The following is an 18,622-nucleotide window of genomic DNA, read 5'->3' on the forward strand; positions in this document are numbered from 1 at the left end:
CTTCAGCCTCAGAAGCCACAGTAACTAGTGAATGTGCTACACCACTGTCCTCATCAGTGCAGAACATGGTTATGTTATACTCTCTTTCCTGCTCCCCTCCTACACATTGCACCCTTGCTCTCCCATTCCTACAAAATCACAGTAGTAAAACAAAGAAAATGAATTGCTGTATACTGCACCTCATATTGGTCTCCTGGGCAGAGACGTGCAAAGCCAACTAGTCCTGAGAAGAGAAGAAAACTCCCAATATTTGTGGAATTTCATAGTGTCCCCCCAAAGCCTCAGCTTGCAATAAACGAAGTATCTGGCTAACACCCTTTGCAGACAGCTCCATGTGGAAGCTGTGTTGCAACCCAAAACACTCTTATAAGGACAACATTTACTTGAGTTGAGGGAAGAAAACATGCCAGCTTTTGTTCTCAAATGTAAAATACCATTGCAGATCACGTTATACAACACTGAAACAAAACAGAAGTTTACCAGAGTTCAGAGTCTGATCCAGAAACCCAGTGGAAGCAACTAACACTGATCCTGGGTTTACTATGTAGAAATCTCTTCCTTCAGGACTCATCAACAGAATAAATAGCTTCTGAATGGATATGAGAAAGGAACGTACCTTTCATCTTCAAGTGAAACTCTCCCAAATGGACCTCCAATGCCCCTTCTATAAAGCACATATCCTAAAAGGAAGACTGAATAGTCACTGTGACTGAAAAGCAACGTAGAATAACTACCTTTGCTGTGCATGCCATTTTCTTATTCTACTTCTAAAGGATTTGGGCTAGATTTTACCTTTTTAAAAAGGACACGCTAATATTTTCACTAATGGAGGCCAATGCAGAGTCTATTCAAACTACTTTTAAGAGAAGAAACTGTGATGCAGCTCTACAAAGCAGCTGAATTGCTTGAGCAAATCACCTTCAGTTACCTCTCGTAGCTTGTTTTGTAACAATAGCATAGCACATTCATTATGTATTCAATTCCACTCCCATTACTTTTCTCATTACTTCCCAGAAAAGTTATATTGGGCTCCAGTAATAAAGCAAAAATCCAAAAGACTTTTCACTCATCTTCATGAATGAATGATGCCAATTTGAGTAGTGGCCAACTACTCTGCTGAAAAGTTAAGGCAGAGATTTCAAGAGTTCATCTCCCAAGCTTTAGTTAGCATTATGTACCTGTATCTTAAGTTTTAAGCCCACACCATTAAAAAGCCTTCAGAAACTCTTGGCACATTTTTGGTTAAGAACAGAACAGTCAGCTCCTTGCCAGATGTGCGCAGCATGTCCTACCTCTGTGCACCCTTGGAAATTCTTGTAAAGCTCCACTAGGCTCTCTCTGGAGGCTTTAGTTGAAGGAGACAAGGAAAAGGCATGTTTCATATTAGCAGCTCCATCTCGTAGCCTGCACTGGATACAGTAAGCTTCATACAGCTCTTCTACCTTTAAGTGTTTTTTTTTTTTTTTTTTTTTTTTTTTAAGGAGTGGAAGAGGGGAAAGAGAGAAGAAAGAACAAAAGTTACTCTGGCACAGTTTTAAGAAGTTTTGTGAAGAAACATCAGCACAGCCTTCCCTGGCAAAAAAATAAAAAATAACATAAAAAAAGTTTTTAATTACATTATCAGAGTATTGTACCATGTGGCAACACCTGCACTTTACAGATTGAATAAAGTGCACAATGTTTACATTTAGACATTCTTGCAAAGAAGGAGGAGATATTGATAAACTATTTGCTCTGCTATCATCATGACAGAACATAGAAAAAGAAATACTTTGTTCACGACAAAATTACTTGGGAAGCAGGAAATTGATCCCCTCTGCATAGGTAAAGTTGTTTTAATGTTTTAAGTGTTAAAAGTGTTTTAATCTTTGTTAAAAGCAAGAATCCATTCCTTTGGAATCAGATTATTAGACCTGCAGTCTACAGAACCGCCCATCTAGGTCCACTGTGGGAGGGGATATGAAAGTCCTCCCACATCAGCATTTTTCTGAATAAACTGGCAGAGTATGCAAACTGGTTTCAGAGGCAGGCTCAGGCTGGGTTGTGCCCAACATTCAACCTGAATGGAACCATTCAAGAAAAAATAAACAAACCAACCCTCCTTCTGTAAAGAATGGTCACAACTTTCAAAAAGTATCCAGTGTTATTCCCCTTCAAAGAAGGTATGATGGAGTGGTGTTTTGTTTGTTTGTTTGTTTGTTTTTTGTTTTGTTTTTTTTTTTTTTGTTTTGTTTTTTAAAATCAGAGAGCATTTATATAGTGGCGTAAGCCTTACACAAAAACCAGGAATTCCCTTACCTTGCTTATATGAAATTCCAATTTTCTGATGTATCTCTCCACAGAGCGAATTTGCTTTTAAGAAGGGGAGAGAGAGCAAAGAACTTGAGAAATTGTTTCAGTATTTCCTAAACATGTCGTTAAGTAACAGAGTGAGCATCACTCCAATTTTTCTTTTTTTGCAATGTCATCTCCTCAGCACAAGTCTTACCTTGTCCAGGTCATAATAGAAGGCCTGAAAAAGAAATACAACCAGCTGAATAGGAGAGTATGTATATTTGTACTTATTAAAGATACTTTCATAGTTACTGCAACACTCACTATGCCTATCTTTATTTAGTTGCAAGGGATTAAGAGCCATTGTTCACTACAAGAAGACAGTTAAATCCAAAATATTTAGAAGTATTCTCATTTTCTGTTCCTAGTTTGTTTGCGTACCCAAACTCCTGAAGTGAGACAATAACAGTTTCATCATCAGCTGTAACAAGGATCTGGACATTGGTTGTGGTATATGGGAGTTTTTGAACTTTTTTGAATCTAGGTATGAAAGATGACTTTATGTTCCAAACAAAAGACAAAGTTGGATCTATGAATTGTCTTTGCATTAACATCGCTGCTGATGGTACTCCTAGGGATCTGTGAACCTGACAGAATCTAAGTTGCTGAGACACATTTACCAAGCGAAGCCTGACCTCTACGACTATTCCTGTCTAGACACAGGCATGAACACAGATCACCAGACAGACACCACCTCAATAAGAAAAGGAACGTGATCTGAAAATACACAGCTGGATATTGAGAATGGGAAATCCCAAGTTCAATTCTCACATCTAGCCCACACTTGCTCGGTAAACTTGAAATTGTGATGCCCTGCTGTATCTCACTTCAATGCTGAAAGTAGGAAACTCCTGACAGTCCCAGAAATGAGAGATGCCATCTGTTTTTGTGTCAGCATTGTTAGTCATTAGAGTGATTAATGTCAAGAGTATTCTTACCAATCTGGAATTCCTCTTTGTATCTTTGTGTCGACCTGAGAGATAATCCAGTTCAGCCTGATGTGCTTCCAAGTATTCACTGGAAAAGAAAAAAACCTGAAGTGTTATAGTCCTCTTTATGTTCATTATAACATCTCCCCAAACAATTTTCAGCAGAACGTTGCAAAGCCACTTCTTTCTCTTGTTTTACTCTCTGGAAGTTATGAATGGCCATATAAAGCATCAGCGTCAGAGGAGGAGAAAAGGTGGTTTTCACAGACAAACATTTGTCCTAAGTGCAGAGTCACTCTTTAAAAAGTGAAAAACAGACGTAGAGGAGCATCTCTTAAAAAGGAGTTTAAGTACATGATGAGTGCCAATATATGCTGGATATTGCTACCTAACGTTTAAGGATGTTGTACGTTAGAAATCTCCTGAAACCTTGCTATTCCTTCAAGATATGGAATGCCACAGTGCAATTCAAGAAGGAAGCCTTTGCAGAGTACAATATGCACGCTGCACTCATATTTGCTGTTTCTTGTTTCATTCCATCTAAAAAAATAAAAAACATTCAAGTTAAAGATGGGCTTTATTCTAGCAATCTGAGGAGAGACAAGACAGCAGAGCTGCAAGAACTAACAAAATCAAGAGGAAAGGAGGAATGTAAGAAGAGCCCAGCAGGTTCTAACACACATAACCCAGCTGACAGAGCTCTTTGTCCAGTTTAACTACTCCTGTTTGGTCTTTTAGAGTCTTTTCTGTAAGGTAGAGGACCAGTTCATTTGCTTCTTACACTTACTGTAAATTATAAGAAGGAGTAAATATTCATCATCCAACTCCAGTTCACAAAGCCAAAGAATTGCAGCATGAAACTCTTCTATTAAGCTCGTAGAAGTACTCCGCACGTAAGGTAGCATGGATGCCAGTGTTTCAGCAAACAGCTGAATGCCACCTTGACTATGCTAGACACTTTCTTGATGTAAACGTTGCTTTTTCCAGAACAGAAACTATAGTACTATATAAGGAGCACAGAATCTGAGGAGTCAAAGTACGTGTGTTTGTGCGGACAGCTGCACTTCTTCACATGTGCTTTAGTGCGTTCCATTTTCTTACTGCCACAAACTCAGTTCCCTCAAGGCCCTCACTGGCTCCAGCACTCAGCTGCCTGCTCTTTACACTTGCCAGTTAACAGCTCACTGCAGGAGCAGCCAAAGCTGGTGGCAGGAAAGGGTTTGCTTTCTTTTTAAGAGAGCTTCACCATTTTTACATTTAAGCATGTTAGGGTTGCTAGCTTGATGGAATGGTACCCAGAGGGTTAACAGAATTAAGAGATGTTTGCCATAACTATAAGGAAAGAGGCACGTAAAACAAGCTCTGTACTAAAAACTCAAGCTGCTCCAGCAGAAACTGGGCTTAGTTTGCATTTATTTAAAATTTGGACTTTGCATTGTTATTTGATACAGCTGTTTTCTGTAGGTTACTTTAGTCAATTAGTTAGCTACTCAGTTTTGGCAGAAGCTTGATCATATGGCATTCTTTTCACAAGTGGGAACAAATTCTGATCCATTTTATGGTTTCTCCTCCCTAATCCCTGATAAATTCTAAACTGTGCAAAAAAAAAAGATTTGATTTCTTTACTTGTTTTAAATCTAAATCCACTAATAAGACAGTGACTCACATTTTTAAGGCTAAGACTATAGTTTTTTTATTGGCGTAAAAGCACAACATCTGAGTCTGCAACAAGTTGTTACTGTCCTTTTTTGTGCGTGTTCTTATTTTAAAAATCTATGATCTAATACAGTAACAAAATTCTGGGGATGGCAGTAACATACATGAAGGAACTGTTAGTGGGATGCCAACAGAAAAAGCTATCGAATAAAATAAAATTCCTACAAATTTAGCCCAGAGCCATCAACACCAACTGTAATGATTAAAATATACATAATGTATTTTAAAAATATAAAATATTTATATAATAAAATTATTATATTTGAGGATCCTATTAAAGCTTGATGAGTTACCACAACTGTTGCAGTCAAAGATGCAGCTAAGTAGCACCTAGCACTGCTTCTTACTTTTGGTCTATAATACCAAGAAAACTAGTTCATCCATTTTTTGTTTGCCATTCCATTACTGTGGAATTGTATCACTGTTTCAGTGAGGTAACTGACAGCTTCCTCAAAGCCAGAACACCCAAAATACAGACTGCCAGCCCATCCTCTGATCCTGATTATGCCTACAGCATACACCCCAGATCTGCTGATGGAGACTGTGGACTAACTTGACCTTTTGCCTTTTTACCAGAGTTTTGATTAATGCAACATTGACTGTGCAGTCAGCTATAACAATACTCTGAAATGGTGCTATATTTAAAGCAAAATAATGTGCCTAGCATATTTAATAGTGTAATTTACCTTGCCAGTAAGAAGATGTAGTCTTACTACAGCTCTACAGTTCTATTCCATCACCTCAAGTCAGCTAAAGTTTTCAGGTGGACCTTTTCCTTACAATAAGCTGCCCAAAGATAAGAGAGGACTTTTAAACTCAAGAGTTACATCCTGTTAAAAAAAAATAAACTAGAATACATACCTCTTTACTTTAATTGTTCTTGAATTAGCATAAAGAGACTAGAAACATTTTACGATCTAGTCTTCCCACTGTGTCCTTGCATGGCACACCCTTGCTTTCAGGTTTGGTTTTAAGTCAGCTCAAAGGCTTTCTGAGTCAAAGCAAATTTTGCACCACTCCCTCTCCAGAAGCTTTCTTGCAGTCACCCCCAAGGTTTGCTCGTCCAGTTCCTCTTCAAGTCTCCCCTTGATATGCAGACTCCCCGCCTGCCACCCTGTACAATCTGAAAGCTTCTCTTCCTTGTGGAGTAGCTGTGCTCTCAAGAGATGGACAGTCTCCCATCTCTCCACAAAGTTCTTCCCATCACTCACGTTAGAAAAATGTCACAGATTAGGAGCAAACAAAAACACTAGCAGACCAGAAGACTTTGCAAGTAGACAGGCAAAGAGCTAAGAAAAGCTGTTGCTTTATAAGGTCACAATCCAGTGTCCAAGAAAGTCACAAGTTTAGACATCCAAGAAAAGACAGAGAACAATGTGATACATAGACTTAAGCACTATCAGTAGGTAAGGCAATTACAATATTTAAAAAGTCCTTACTTAAGTCCTTTCTTCAAAGCTTCAAAAATTTTCTTCACCTGAAGTGGTTTTGGATCCCAGACGACTACTCCCTTCTGCAGGGAAGAATAAACCTTGGGGGATCTCAGTGACATCCTTGATCTCACTGAACTTCTGCTGAGAGACTTTCTGTAGAAAAAGAAAACAAATAAGGGAAAAATGCAAAACCCACAGAGAAGATGCCTAACCCACAGAGCTCCCAGGCTAGAAGTTATACACCTAATCCCAAGTACCTTTACTCAACAGAAAAAAGCTTTTAAAAGTGGTGAGAATACTTTCACAGATAACATTAGAAAGACGAGGCTCAGTCTTAAATTTCCAGTGCAGAGAAGCTCCAAGTTTTTTGCAACTTCATCAAAACAAAAATTACTCCTAAACTATAGTTCAACCAAGAAGCCAAAATATCTAACTCCCCAGCTTCAGATAGACGCTGAAGAGCCTAGTGGCTATTTAGAAAACTGTGCAGTTACACATTTCTTTTGAGGTGGTGCAGGGAACAAGAAAAAACTCGTTTTTGTAATAGGTTACTGTTCAGACTTCTAACAATTGTCTCAACAGACTTGCATGGCAGCTAAGGACCTGATTCTGTGGGCACATTCACAGCAGTTGTTCCACTCAGCCATAGGGCTATTCAGGTAAGGGGTCAAGGGTGTCCTTATTCTTACTCTTGCCAGAGATACAGGAAACCAAGGCAACAAGCTTTTTGTCTGCTCAAGGTCTAACTGTGAACTTGAGGTAGAATTAGATTTCAAGAGGCTTCTGCTCTCCAGCTATCAGTAATCCCCAAACAGTGAATGTGCGAAAGCATTAACACTTTAAACACCAGCCTGGACACAACAGTTAAACAGATTATAACTAACACATACGTTAGTTTTAAAGCTTGAAAAGAGACTACATGTTTAATACTATCCATCACTCTGGTAAAGATATCCTAGAAAGCATTTAGAAATACCCATTTAAATGTTCACTTAAGACTCCTAACATATTTTAGAAAAGACAGCTACTGAGCATGGATTACATGCAAGGTGTTTTTTCAATGCTTAACATGCTACTTACTTTCAAAAGCAATTGCAAAAACTGTCTAAAAACTTCTAACCTGAAGAATTATGAAACCTCTAGCCAGTCATTAGTTATAACTCCACAACATTCAAACTAGAATACAAACACTGCAAATGATTCTTTCACACCAGCAGATTCCCACCTGGTTCGCCTCTACTTTTGCACTCTTCTAAGTCTTAATTATTTTTCCTCTAGCTTTTGTTAATAACCTGAAGCCAAGCCTCTAAAATAACATTATGAAGCTTTCCATTCCACCAAACTGAGCCAACGGGTTACCCTCAGAGTAGCATTCTTACCCCCTCTAGAATCCCTGTCCTACATTTAGTTCACCTGAGGAAACAATGAACTCCAACAGGCTTAATTATCCACTGGCTGCTTTGAGGTCAAGGCAGGTGACTCAAGGAGTCTGGTGATTAAATCCTCAGCCCAGCAAACCTGAGAGCTGCTCCCAGTCCTGGTCTAGCAACCCTTGAGTTTAAAATCCCATTTTCATATATTGCATAAAAACATAGAGTATATAGCATGGGATTTTAGGGAGAGTATCAAAAAGCTAGATGCTATGCTGCTACATTCCTTTGTGAACTTAGTAATTTAAGTATCAGATTCTCATTTTACACACCATAGTAATAATATTTACTTCCTGAGGAAACCATTGTAAGGCAAAATGAAATAGTGTATCTCACTGAGAGCCTCAAAAGGAAGTTGCTAAAGAAGTGCAAAAGTATATTCAGCATCTACTCAAGAATCTCCATGTGGACCTGATTTGCGTGTCATCTTTTGGATAGACCTTGCATAGGGCCCCTGCAGCCTCCTGCTGTGTTTTGCAACTGTGCCTGAGATGGAAACTAGTTAGGAAAGGGTGATCAGAAAATTTCTTCGCTATGCTGGGGAAGGTTCTTCAGTATTCACCAGGCTGTATGTGCACACCTAGTGCACATCATCATATCAAAGAATTTTCTGGAGGATGGAGGTTCCTTAACAAAACTCTCCTTTGTCTAAGCAGCTAATAACAAATAGCTGCTATTAGTTATATATAGTTATATATTGCTATATAACACAATATAGTATTAAGGGAAATAATGAACTTTTCTTTTTGGAGCATTCTTACCCTGCTGGATATGCCTTTGTTGGAACAACAGCTGTTCAACACTTCTCCTGGTAGATCCTTTCCCTGCAAGAACTCCCACCATGTACTGCCAGCTCAAGTCTGTTTATATAATATATCGCCTGTGTTTTTCTCAAGATCTTAGTAATACTTGTGATTTAAGATGTCTGACCCTTGCTAGGTGTAGTAACAAGATTCAGTTTCCACAACAAATCTATTTATTCAAACGTAAACACTTCTTGATTAGGTTGCAATTGTGTTGGATATTCATTTCTGCTCACACTTTACCAGGGTTGTGTTTAGCTAAAAGGTTAATTCAATCATTTGATTCTTTGAAAATATGTTTTATGAGATGAGTCAGACATTTTACTTATATACAGTAAGATTTTTTGAGTACAATACTTTCAGAGGCATATTTTTTAATACTTCTGTATGATGCTTCTAAATGATTCACTTTGTCATTATTCTGGCATGCACTGGCAGCCACAATTTGTATTAATTTTCCATTTATAAATCATACCTTCTAAAAGCACTCCACAGACTATACAGGGATCATTAAATTCAAAAAAAAAAAAAAAAAAAAAAAAAAAAAAAAAAACAAGAATGCTTCTAGTGGAAAAGCTGCAGAGTTATCAGCGTAAAGCAGTGCTATGCTAAAATGTATGATAAGCAAAAAGGGAAAAGTAGCATAGCATGGTTTAGCAATTATGGCAGTGGACTGAAAACTGGAAGACTGTATTGTAACCTGCCTATACTCTTGACCTTACTGACAGTAGTGAATTCACAGTAGTCGTCTTTGTCTTCCCTCCCTCCTCCGTTTGTGGCAGAGCCAGATAGCAGTCCTTCCTCCAAGGTAATGTTGCTCTGCTCTGCAGGAGTTTAGTCGTGCTCAATTACATATTTTGTCAGAATAAACCTTTAACATCTCCGTTATGAGATTTTTAACTATCCTAACTATTCAGAAGATTTTATATGAGAACTGACATCACCAGAATTTGTCAGTAGGATGTGAGCAGGACTGGTCGCTAGAGCACAGACTCAGGGGCAGAATGCATCAAACACTGCAGAATGATGGCGCATCAAACACCAAGTCTCAAGCAGGCTGAGATCCCAAACACTAATATCCCATGAACCTCTATGAAAGGCATAGCTCCCTCTAATTCTTATTTCATCCATTTAAATCAGTAATTTATGAAAACTAGAAAAATGGGGGGGGGATATTATTTATCTACGGGTATCATTTTGGTTTGAATATCAGACCTACTTCATGTGCTAGCAAGTAAGGTGATTTCTGTGCTCCTATCTGTTTCTGAGCTTGCAGAAACACAGCAGAGAACTGAGTGACAGTGACTATAACAAACAGAGCTTAGGTAGCCTCTCATATCAACACCTTTCATATAACCATTTTTCTGAAAGAAATGGACACTATAAACACTTTTGCTACTTAACCGCTGAAATACAGCCATCTCTGAAATACAATGCAATAGCTGCTTATCAATGCACAATGACAATACTCAAGACTTTAAAATAAGAATTAAGGAACAATTTCTATATGTGGATGCTTAAGGTCAGCCAATACATTCATGGTACCTACTGTCTCTTGTCCAGAGGAGCCAGTGCTTTTCTTTTTGAGTTACTTACACTAATTTTCTGCTTTGCATAGTGCTGAATCCAGTGAAGGAACAACTTCTGCTGATACTACCTCCATCACCAGGAGAGACGAATGTGAGTTTGACCGACATGATTGCCAGTCAGTAATTCTGCTGGCTTCTGAAATAAACAGAAAAACAGATGAGTGAAAACCTTTCTGGCTGTTCCCACTTAGACAGTGCTAAGCTGCAAGAAAGGGAAAACTCAGAACAGCCACTAGATTAACTAGAAAAAAATACTTGTCTACTAAACACATTTCCTCTGTTGCCATCCACATCACAATTAATATAGAACTGAATCATCTGAAAAAAAATCTCTCATGCCCTCTGCAACTGCTGATCGATTTTGCAAACTTACAGTGTGAAAGTCAGAATACCCTCAACTTATAGGCTCTCTGCATTTCTGATTAAAAAAAAATAATAAAAATAAAGGAATTGTCCCACTGCTGAAGAAGGAGTTCAGGCCAACCCACACATTTCCACATCAGTCTGGATGCCAGAACCATACTTAAGCCCCAGACTTAGTCAGGTCCAAAAAGCAGTTCTTTGCATCTGTGCAGAGCCATACTGAAGTCAGCGGTAGAATTAGGGCTTTGGCTGAGAGTGGTACTTAAGCCCCAGGCAGAAGTCTGGTTTTAACAGTAAAATTCAGGTTCAGGCTCCTCCTCTGGCAGAATTTCTCTTGGATTGCTCTCTTCTGTTTTCCATCAGTCAAACTCCTTTGCTTTCTGGAGAATTGTGTTCTCTGCCATATGTCTATAGAATCCAAGTTACAATATAAGTAACAGACATATTCCTCAAAGCAGCTGTAGAAAATCACCCAGACAGATAATATACAGAATAATTCCCTTCCTTCCCCCCACAGGCTGGTGTAATGTAAACACCATAACTAGCATCTTTGTTTTAATTTTTTAAATGATGCCAAAATGAGGGCCAAATCCTAATTTCCTCTCTTAGTTCTTACATAAAACTCCATCTGAAATTGCTGAGAATTTTGACTACGTAAAACAAAAAACCTGGAGTACCTCTTTCTATAGAGAAGTATGAACAGAAGTGAAAAACTCCAATAAGGAGGTCTGCATGGAGATACTCCATGAAAAAGTTTGTCCTGCATTACAGAATGTGCTCCAAACCATTGGAAGCTCTAAATTAGATAGTGTAGATACTGGAAAAAAACATCTGCACCCAATCCCTGTGCCTCAGCATTATTCCAGCAGCATGACTGTTATTCAGACTAGAAGCCCAGAAGTTTCAGAACAAGACTCTTTCCTGGCTCTGCCACTAGGCTGGAGAGGAACCTAACTCAGTGTTCTTCCAGAATGCATGTAAAGCATTGAAGACTGATGGTTAAATATACTTCCCAAGAGAGATGAGATTTTGAGCATAATTTGCAAATTCTGGGCTAATCTACAGGTATAGGGTATTACTGTAAAGTACTATGCTTTAAGTACCATTATCTGCTACAGCAGTAACTAAAGTTGTACATGGATTTCCATAAGCAGAGATCCTGGTTGAGTAAGAACCGATTAGGTGATGTGAAACCTTTCTGCTAGTTCCCGGGAGTGAAGTCTTAAGACTCCTATTTCTTTGTCTGTTCTACAGGCTTTGCCAAGCTCATGAATACATCCATGAAAAACAGACAAAAGGTTTTAGAACAAGAGCTGGCAATCATAAATTTGAGCCAAACAGTTACCTGCTTTGCAAGCTACCTTGTTTGTTGCATAGAAGAAAAGTGTTGGGTATGGCTACTTATTCAGTACCTCCATGCATTAAACTCCATAGGACTCCACAGCTTCAGTAGCATCAATAGAGACCTGTTACATGGACGGATTTAGGTGCATCTCAATCACCTTTTAATCAAATTGCACAGCAGTTATGTTCTCGTGCTTTGAAAGGATGCCTCCTTTACACTCCTAACCAGAGAGGGCACTTGCATCACATTACAGCTGAAGTTTTCTAATATTTTCCATTCGTTCCTTTAGTTTTCAGATGCTTACAAGTCTGTGAACAGTCACCCCATCAAAAGGATCATTAGTCTGAAAAAACATGCAACTTACTGAAAAATGTCATTGCGTAATAAGCTGTTAAAGGAAGAAATAAAAGGAACAGCCTGATGGTTATTGACCAAATCCCTCATCAAGGCTGAGCCAGATTCCCAGGATCCATTCTTTAGCTCCCTACCTAGGATCCTATTTCATGAGTAGAAAAGAGGGAGGAAATGCAGGAGAAAGCTTGCATGATTTTATAGGACTCCTAAAGCCTATATAGCATAAGTCTGAAAGGCTTTGAAGCTTGTAGATATTAAACAAACAAAAACAGGGAGATCCCTGACAGGGAATGGGAAGTTGAAACTGCTGAGAAGATGCCTGCAGTAAAAATTTGTGGTATTGAACTCTAGATTTGAAAAGTAAAGTTTGAAATGTACAGATTCCCACAGCTCAGCTGGTGAAAGAATTAAATTCTTAGCTTTGATTCTGTTACCACATATGTTAGTATAAATCAAATACTATTCTGGACTCCAAAAAAGATACATTGTCGCAAATTTGTGTAAATGAGAGATGTACTGGCTCACTTATGTATAGCCATAAACATTTAAAAAATGATGGTGTTTTTGTTGGTTTTTTTAACTGCACAAAAGGTTCAACCCTCAAGGCCACTGACTGTCATGTTTAGGTGCCACATATATAGCTACATTCAAATACAATTCACAAGCACATTTTTACAGATACAGTTTCCTCACATAAGAATGAAAGGAATCTAAATAACCCTAAGAGCATCACTAAAGGGGTTATCTATCTTACTTTGAAATAATGTTGATAAAGTCATGGTATACACCTGCAATATATTTTTGGTAATGACCTAGAAATCTTACAGCTCATTTCACACTTCTGTCTAGAAGGGCGTAAGTAGGATGTCATGACAGCATTCTATGGTAAGAAAGATTTATAAATGCAGTTGTTTAAATAGAGTGCTTTGCTAGCCAGAGTGTCTGTATAAAAGTGCTGAGCTACATTACAACTGCCCCTGAGTAAAAGCATCTGGACACTGCTCAGATTGAACTCTCCTTTTAGGCTAGAAATAAATCAGATAAGCACCCCCTGACAAAGCTGAGTTCAAACTGCAATCTCTACTAGGTAGGACAACATCTTCAAATCTCTTCAATATTGGGATCAGGGATATACCCTCCCTTTTAATCTTCCCCAAAAGCACAGACTGTGAATATGGTAGCTCGCTCTGTGCGGGCACATGTAGAACAAAAAAATATCAGGCCCAGTGGAAGGTGCCCACTGCCAGGGGCGATAAAAATACTCCCCTGCTAGAGAAAAGAAAAAGGGTTGAAAAAGCTTTATAATGTTTGTGAGTCTTAAACAGACTTCCAAACTGCCAGATAATAACTTACTATAAGATTTTAATATGTACATCTGAGACTTCAGGTCTTACAAAATACATTTTTTTGAATAAATTGAAAGAAGTGTTTTCTTTTTTTTACTAAACGAGTATGCTTGTTTGTCCTTATTTTCAGTGATTTTCAGTGCCCCAATATCCTGTATTAACATTTAACCTTCAGTATTCCCAAGTATCCAGACATACAGGGCCAAACATTTACGCTTTTAGGCAGCAATGAATACATTCAAATTGCATGTTCTACTTAGTTTGTGTTAGTATTAGGCTATTCCTTAAACCAAATGGCCTTCATCCTCTATGAACAAAAAGCTGGTGTCTGTTTGTGTTTATGGCTAAACTTTTTCAACCCTAGTCACATACTTAATTGTTTCTAGGCACAATAGTTTCAACAATTTTATGAGGAAAATATGACTCACTGACTTCTTGCAAAATATTTCTGCTTGTTTTTTGTGCTTTAAATTGGTAGCCATGTTTTTCTTTTAATATCTCCTAGAGGTTCACTTGAACCTGGTGAACTATTGCTAAAGTAAGGTATTCGTGTTTTCTTAGAACATTACAATGATCCACTTGTGAATGATCTGTTTAAGAGACACACATTTGCTTCTTGTTGTGTGCTTGCAAAAACTGTATTAGACTTTACTTCCTACAGTGAATTATGGATACATGCATCAAGTTGATAGCCTAGATAACAAGTGACTACATATCTCACTAGTATGTCAATACCCACTGTACATTGGCTTCAGCAAGCTACAGCTGCATATTAAACAAAAAATAAAAGCCAAGCTGAAACCAAGCAAAGCATTAGTCACTATATAAAATAATTCAGATGATAAAATAGAACCTATTAAATGTCAATCACTTAAGACAGTAAAGTGATCCTAGGATCACATTTATGATTCTGGATAGACCATGAGATCACAGTAATTTCTGTGTCCAATTCTGGGCTCCCCAGTACAAAAGAGACATGGAACCACTGGAGAGATTCCAGTGAAGGGCTACAAAGATGATGAGGGGATTGGAGCATCTCTCTTATGAGGAAAGGCTGCGAGAGCTGGGCCTGTTTAGCCTGGAGAAGACTGAGAGGGGATCTTAACAAGGTCTACAAATACCTTAAGGAAAGATGTAAAGAAGATGGGGCCAGACTCTTTTCAGTGGTGCCCTGCAACAAGACGAGAGGCAGCAGGCACAAACTGAAACACAGTGAGTTCTGCCTGAATATGAGGAAAAACTTCTTCACTGTGAGAGTGACAGAGCACTGGACCAGGTTGCCTAGAGAGATTGTGGAGTCTCCTTCCCTGGAGATACTCAAAACCCGCCTGGACACGATCCTGTGCAACATGCTCTAAGTGACCCTGCTTGAGAAGGAGGTTTGAACTAGATGATCTCCAGAGGTCCCTTCCATCCTCAACTATTCCGTAATTCTGTGATTTCTTTTATATCATTTGATATATATTTGACTTTCTCCTTTCGTTCTCTTTCTCCTTTCTCTTTTTCTCATTTCTCTTTTCATTTTCATTGTTACTTTTCAAATATAACATTGGCCACATTATACTAGCTTTACTTGCAAGGATGACAGGGTCATTCTATCTTCTAGCTGTGAAAACCAAACAGAGTTGATTTCAGTTTGTATTATCATAACATAACCCTTTTTTGGGTAGCAGATGTGCCCACCATTTTATTGGAGGGACTTCAGCCTTGACTCTGAAATACATGGTTGATACTTGTGCCTACATGAAGAATTTTTTTAGTATTGTGTTTTCACACGGAACAGTCTATATAAATTTGATTACTGGGTTGTCACACAGAATCTATGTCTTTTTAGAGAATAGTTTCAGAATATTCACTTCATCTCCATGACAGCCCAACAGTCAGAACTGGTTCTAAACATTTTCCAATGAAACTCAATTTTCACTGTATATAACCAAAATAAATAGTAATTAAGTAGATGAACATTTAGGGACTTACTCTATTACTTAACTCTAAAAATGATCTGCAATTCCAACAAATCAACTGCTGTTCCAAAAAACCTTCAGCCAAAGGTGTTTTTGCTACTTATATCGCTTCCCTGAATTTATTATAAACTCCACCACAAAAGCAGTTTTGCTGGTATAATTGCATTTGCACTAGGGCTTTAACTGATAGAAATATGTACCACAAATACCTATTAGGTGAAAAGATGACCCTGATATCATTAATCTAGAAACTTTCTAGCATAAGTCTAAGTCAAGACTGATTTTGCAAACATGGCTAAGTTTTCCTACCATCACATCGATATATTCACAATTATTTTTCTTCCTCTCGTTTATTTCAAACTTGGGAACAAGGATTTAATTACCATTTCTGTCTCCTTGCAATGGCTGGAATCAATTTCAAAACACTTGCAGCAGACAATGGCATCTGAGTCTTTCATGACACTGATACAGAAAAAATCAAATTGCCACAATCTAGTGGCACAAAGTCTGAGGGCTGGTCAGGGCCTGAACCAGTGAAACTTTCCCAGTAATTTCAATATATTGGAATAGGCTGGAAGTTTCTAGATCTTGGCACTTACATTGCAGTTTTGGACAATTACAGAATCCAGACCCATTAAAATTAATGAAACTCCTGAGATGTGATAACAACATGACTCAGACCTTACTCTCTAAAGGTGTATGCAATGAAGACTGACCGAACAATGAATGAAATGACTATCTTGTGTACAGCACAGTGTTGAATCCACTGGGAAAGTACACACTATATTTAATCTTTGCTCTCAAACATTCTTTAGAAAAACCATTGACCTCAGTGGTGATGTCTACTTTGCTAGATAAACATTCCAAATTTATGATTAAAAACCCTTAAATTTTCAGCATTTTTGTTCAATTATTACACAGACATCCTATTTACACTGTTATTGAAGGAACTAAGAAAAAATTCCCTAGTTATTTTTCTAGATATGAAAAGCCATTTGAATTAGAGAGACAGAAAAAGTCCTTGATGCTGCACTTCAATATAGCTATTTTCACACAGCATTACATACAAATGGAGATCTTTTCTTCAGATATATCCTTACCCTGCAAGTTCAAGATCAAAGAAGCACAGGACAATCTGCACAGGTTATATGTGATTCACTGTAATGCCAAAATTCTGACTTCAGGGTATCATTCATCCAGAACTAGAATCTCATGCCAGCATATATAACCTGTAACTTGTCCACTATGCAGACAGGGAAACAGCCGTTGTAATTACAGATATTGAAAATGTATGTTCTATATTTTATCAAGCTTATATGCTAAAACACATTTCCCAAAATGGGAACATTACTCCCTGTAGCTCCCTGTGATGGGCATCTGAAAATTTTCCTCTTGCTACTTTTACCATCCATCTCTGAAGCATTAAGTCAATTTTGCTTCTCCCCTGCATTTTCCTGCTCTACCCATCTCACCACTACTCTTGTCTTCCTTCTCGCTGCCTCCTGTAATGAGAATAAAACAATGCAGACAGCTAAACTGGTTCAACCTTTTATGCAGAGAAAGGCAATCCACACAGGGAACCATCTTCTACCAGTCAAAGAGATATATTTAGCCACGGTGCTGTAATATCCAGCGGCTCTGTAGCTGTATAGAAACATGAACAATCCTTTATCCACCCATCTTCATCAGACATTTCTGCAGTTTTAAGACTGAGCAATAAGCACAATTACATAGCAATTTGTTTTAAGGTACAGAGGCTACTAATGGAAGATTTTGCTTTTCTACATACCTACACTACATACCACAGAACTTATTGCTCTAAACCTGTTTAACTCAGAATATTAGATGGGCCCTTCACTTTGCATCAAACTTGCATCCGTCAGGTTGTATTTTCAAAATCTCAAATGATTTAGGAATATAATCCTATTTTCAAAAGCAATTTAGGCTCTTAGGAGATAGTTTCATTGATTCTTAGTAAGAATTACACTCATATCTCACATTATTTAAAAAGACGAGGCTTCAGTATGTTCCTCATTTTAGTACTCTCAATTTTTTTCTGGGCAAATTTAACTCTTAAAAATATATTTAAATACCAAATTTATGACACACACTTTCCTCCTCCTAGCATATTCAAGCCATAATGAGAAAATCAGACAAATAGTTTTGCCCCAAGTTACTGCTTTAGTCATTCACTGCAAAGGCCCATCTACAGCTTTATGCCAGCTTCCGAAAGTGAAGCTCTGGAGTCCAGGTTTGCTGGACTCTTCACTCTTATGAGACTGAAGTTCTGGACTTCAGATTTGTCATACAGCAATAAATTTTAGTATCATAAGCAGTCCTTTCAAACAGCTTCCCATGTGTGGGGGTAGTGCGTATGATGTAACCATTCTTAGTGTAGTTTCTTGAACAGAGGACTGGACTTTCAAGTCCAGAGTGACCTTTTTTTCAAGCTTGATCCAAAATGTTACTGTATTTCTAATCAGCTTTCATCCATATAGATCCAAATGCTATTCCCAGTGATGCTGATGTACCTTAGAGGAAATTAATCAGTCACTTATTCCAGACTTCCAGTAGAATCCCAACAGCAGAAGTTGGCCCATATTTAGTTAATGAGCTGGAAACTATTTTTCAAGGGATAGTTTTGTGGTCACCTTTGTATCTCCCTCTAGCGGCAGAGGATACCAAACAAATGAAGCACAAAGCGGACCTTGTTACAGATCACACACTGACGTATTGCACCTATTTCTTCCAGGCAAATTGTTACCTGGAATCAAAGTTGACTGTAAATCCCACCGTTACTTTTTGGTAATACTGTAATAAGAAGAGATCAGGGATTGCATAGAAGCAAAATCCCTGTTTAGTTCCTCTGCCAGTATGTGGCCTATTCATACGGCCACACGTAGTTTCTCATGCTTGCCTACATCACAGCTCTGCTAGGGGCTCTGAGTGCTTTTGCACTGTTTTGCTTTCCTCTTCAGGGAAAGGCACAGAACAATTCACCCATTATCAGCTGATT

At 38.2% G+C, this 18,622-nt stretch overlaps 1 protein-coding gene across 10 annotated transcripts in view; it reads right to left on the bottom strand.

Moving 5' to 3' along the window:
- The window catches only part of RIPOR3 (RIPOR family member 3), a 54,291-nt gene that overhangs the window by 21,774 nt on the left and 13,895 nt on the right, over positions 1–18,622 (bottom strand). For 7 of the 10 annotated variants that reach the window (XM_062589214.1, XM_062589207.1, XM_062589208.1 and 4 more), the window contains exons 2-10: positions 10,242–10,370; positions 6,419–6,565; positions 3,273–3,351; positions 2,489–2,512; positions 2,299–2,352; positions 1,293–1,442; positions 617–680; positions 384–458; positions 180–223 (exon numbers count right to left, since the gene is read on the bottom strand). In XM_062589214.1, the coding sequence (XP_062445198.1) occupies positions 180–223; positions 384–458; positions 617–680; positions 1,293–1,442; positions 2,299–2,352; positions 2,489–2,512; positions 3,273–3,351; positions 6,419–6,565; positions 10,242–10,342 (738 nt within the window). In that variant the 5' untranslated portion in view covers positions 10,343–10,370. The remainder of the gene's footprint in view (positions 1–179; positions 224–383; positions 459–616; positions 681–1,292; positions 1,443–2,298; positions 2,353–2,488; positions 2,513–3,272; positions 3,352–6,418; positions 6,566–10,241; positions 10,371–18,622) is intronic. The other 3 variants (XM_062589213.1, XM_062589211.1, XM_062589216.1) reach the window with 2 other exon arrangements.

This window comes from Rhea pennata, chromosome 16 (genome assembly GCF_028389875.1).
Source record: "Rhea pennata isolate bPtePen1 chromosome 16, bPtePen1.pri, whole genome shotgun sequence".
NCBI classification, from domain to species: Eukaryota; Metazoa; Chordata; class Aves; order Rheiformes; family Rheidae; genus Rhea; species Rhea pennata.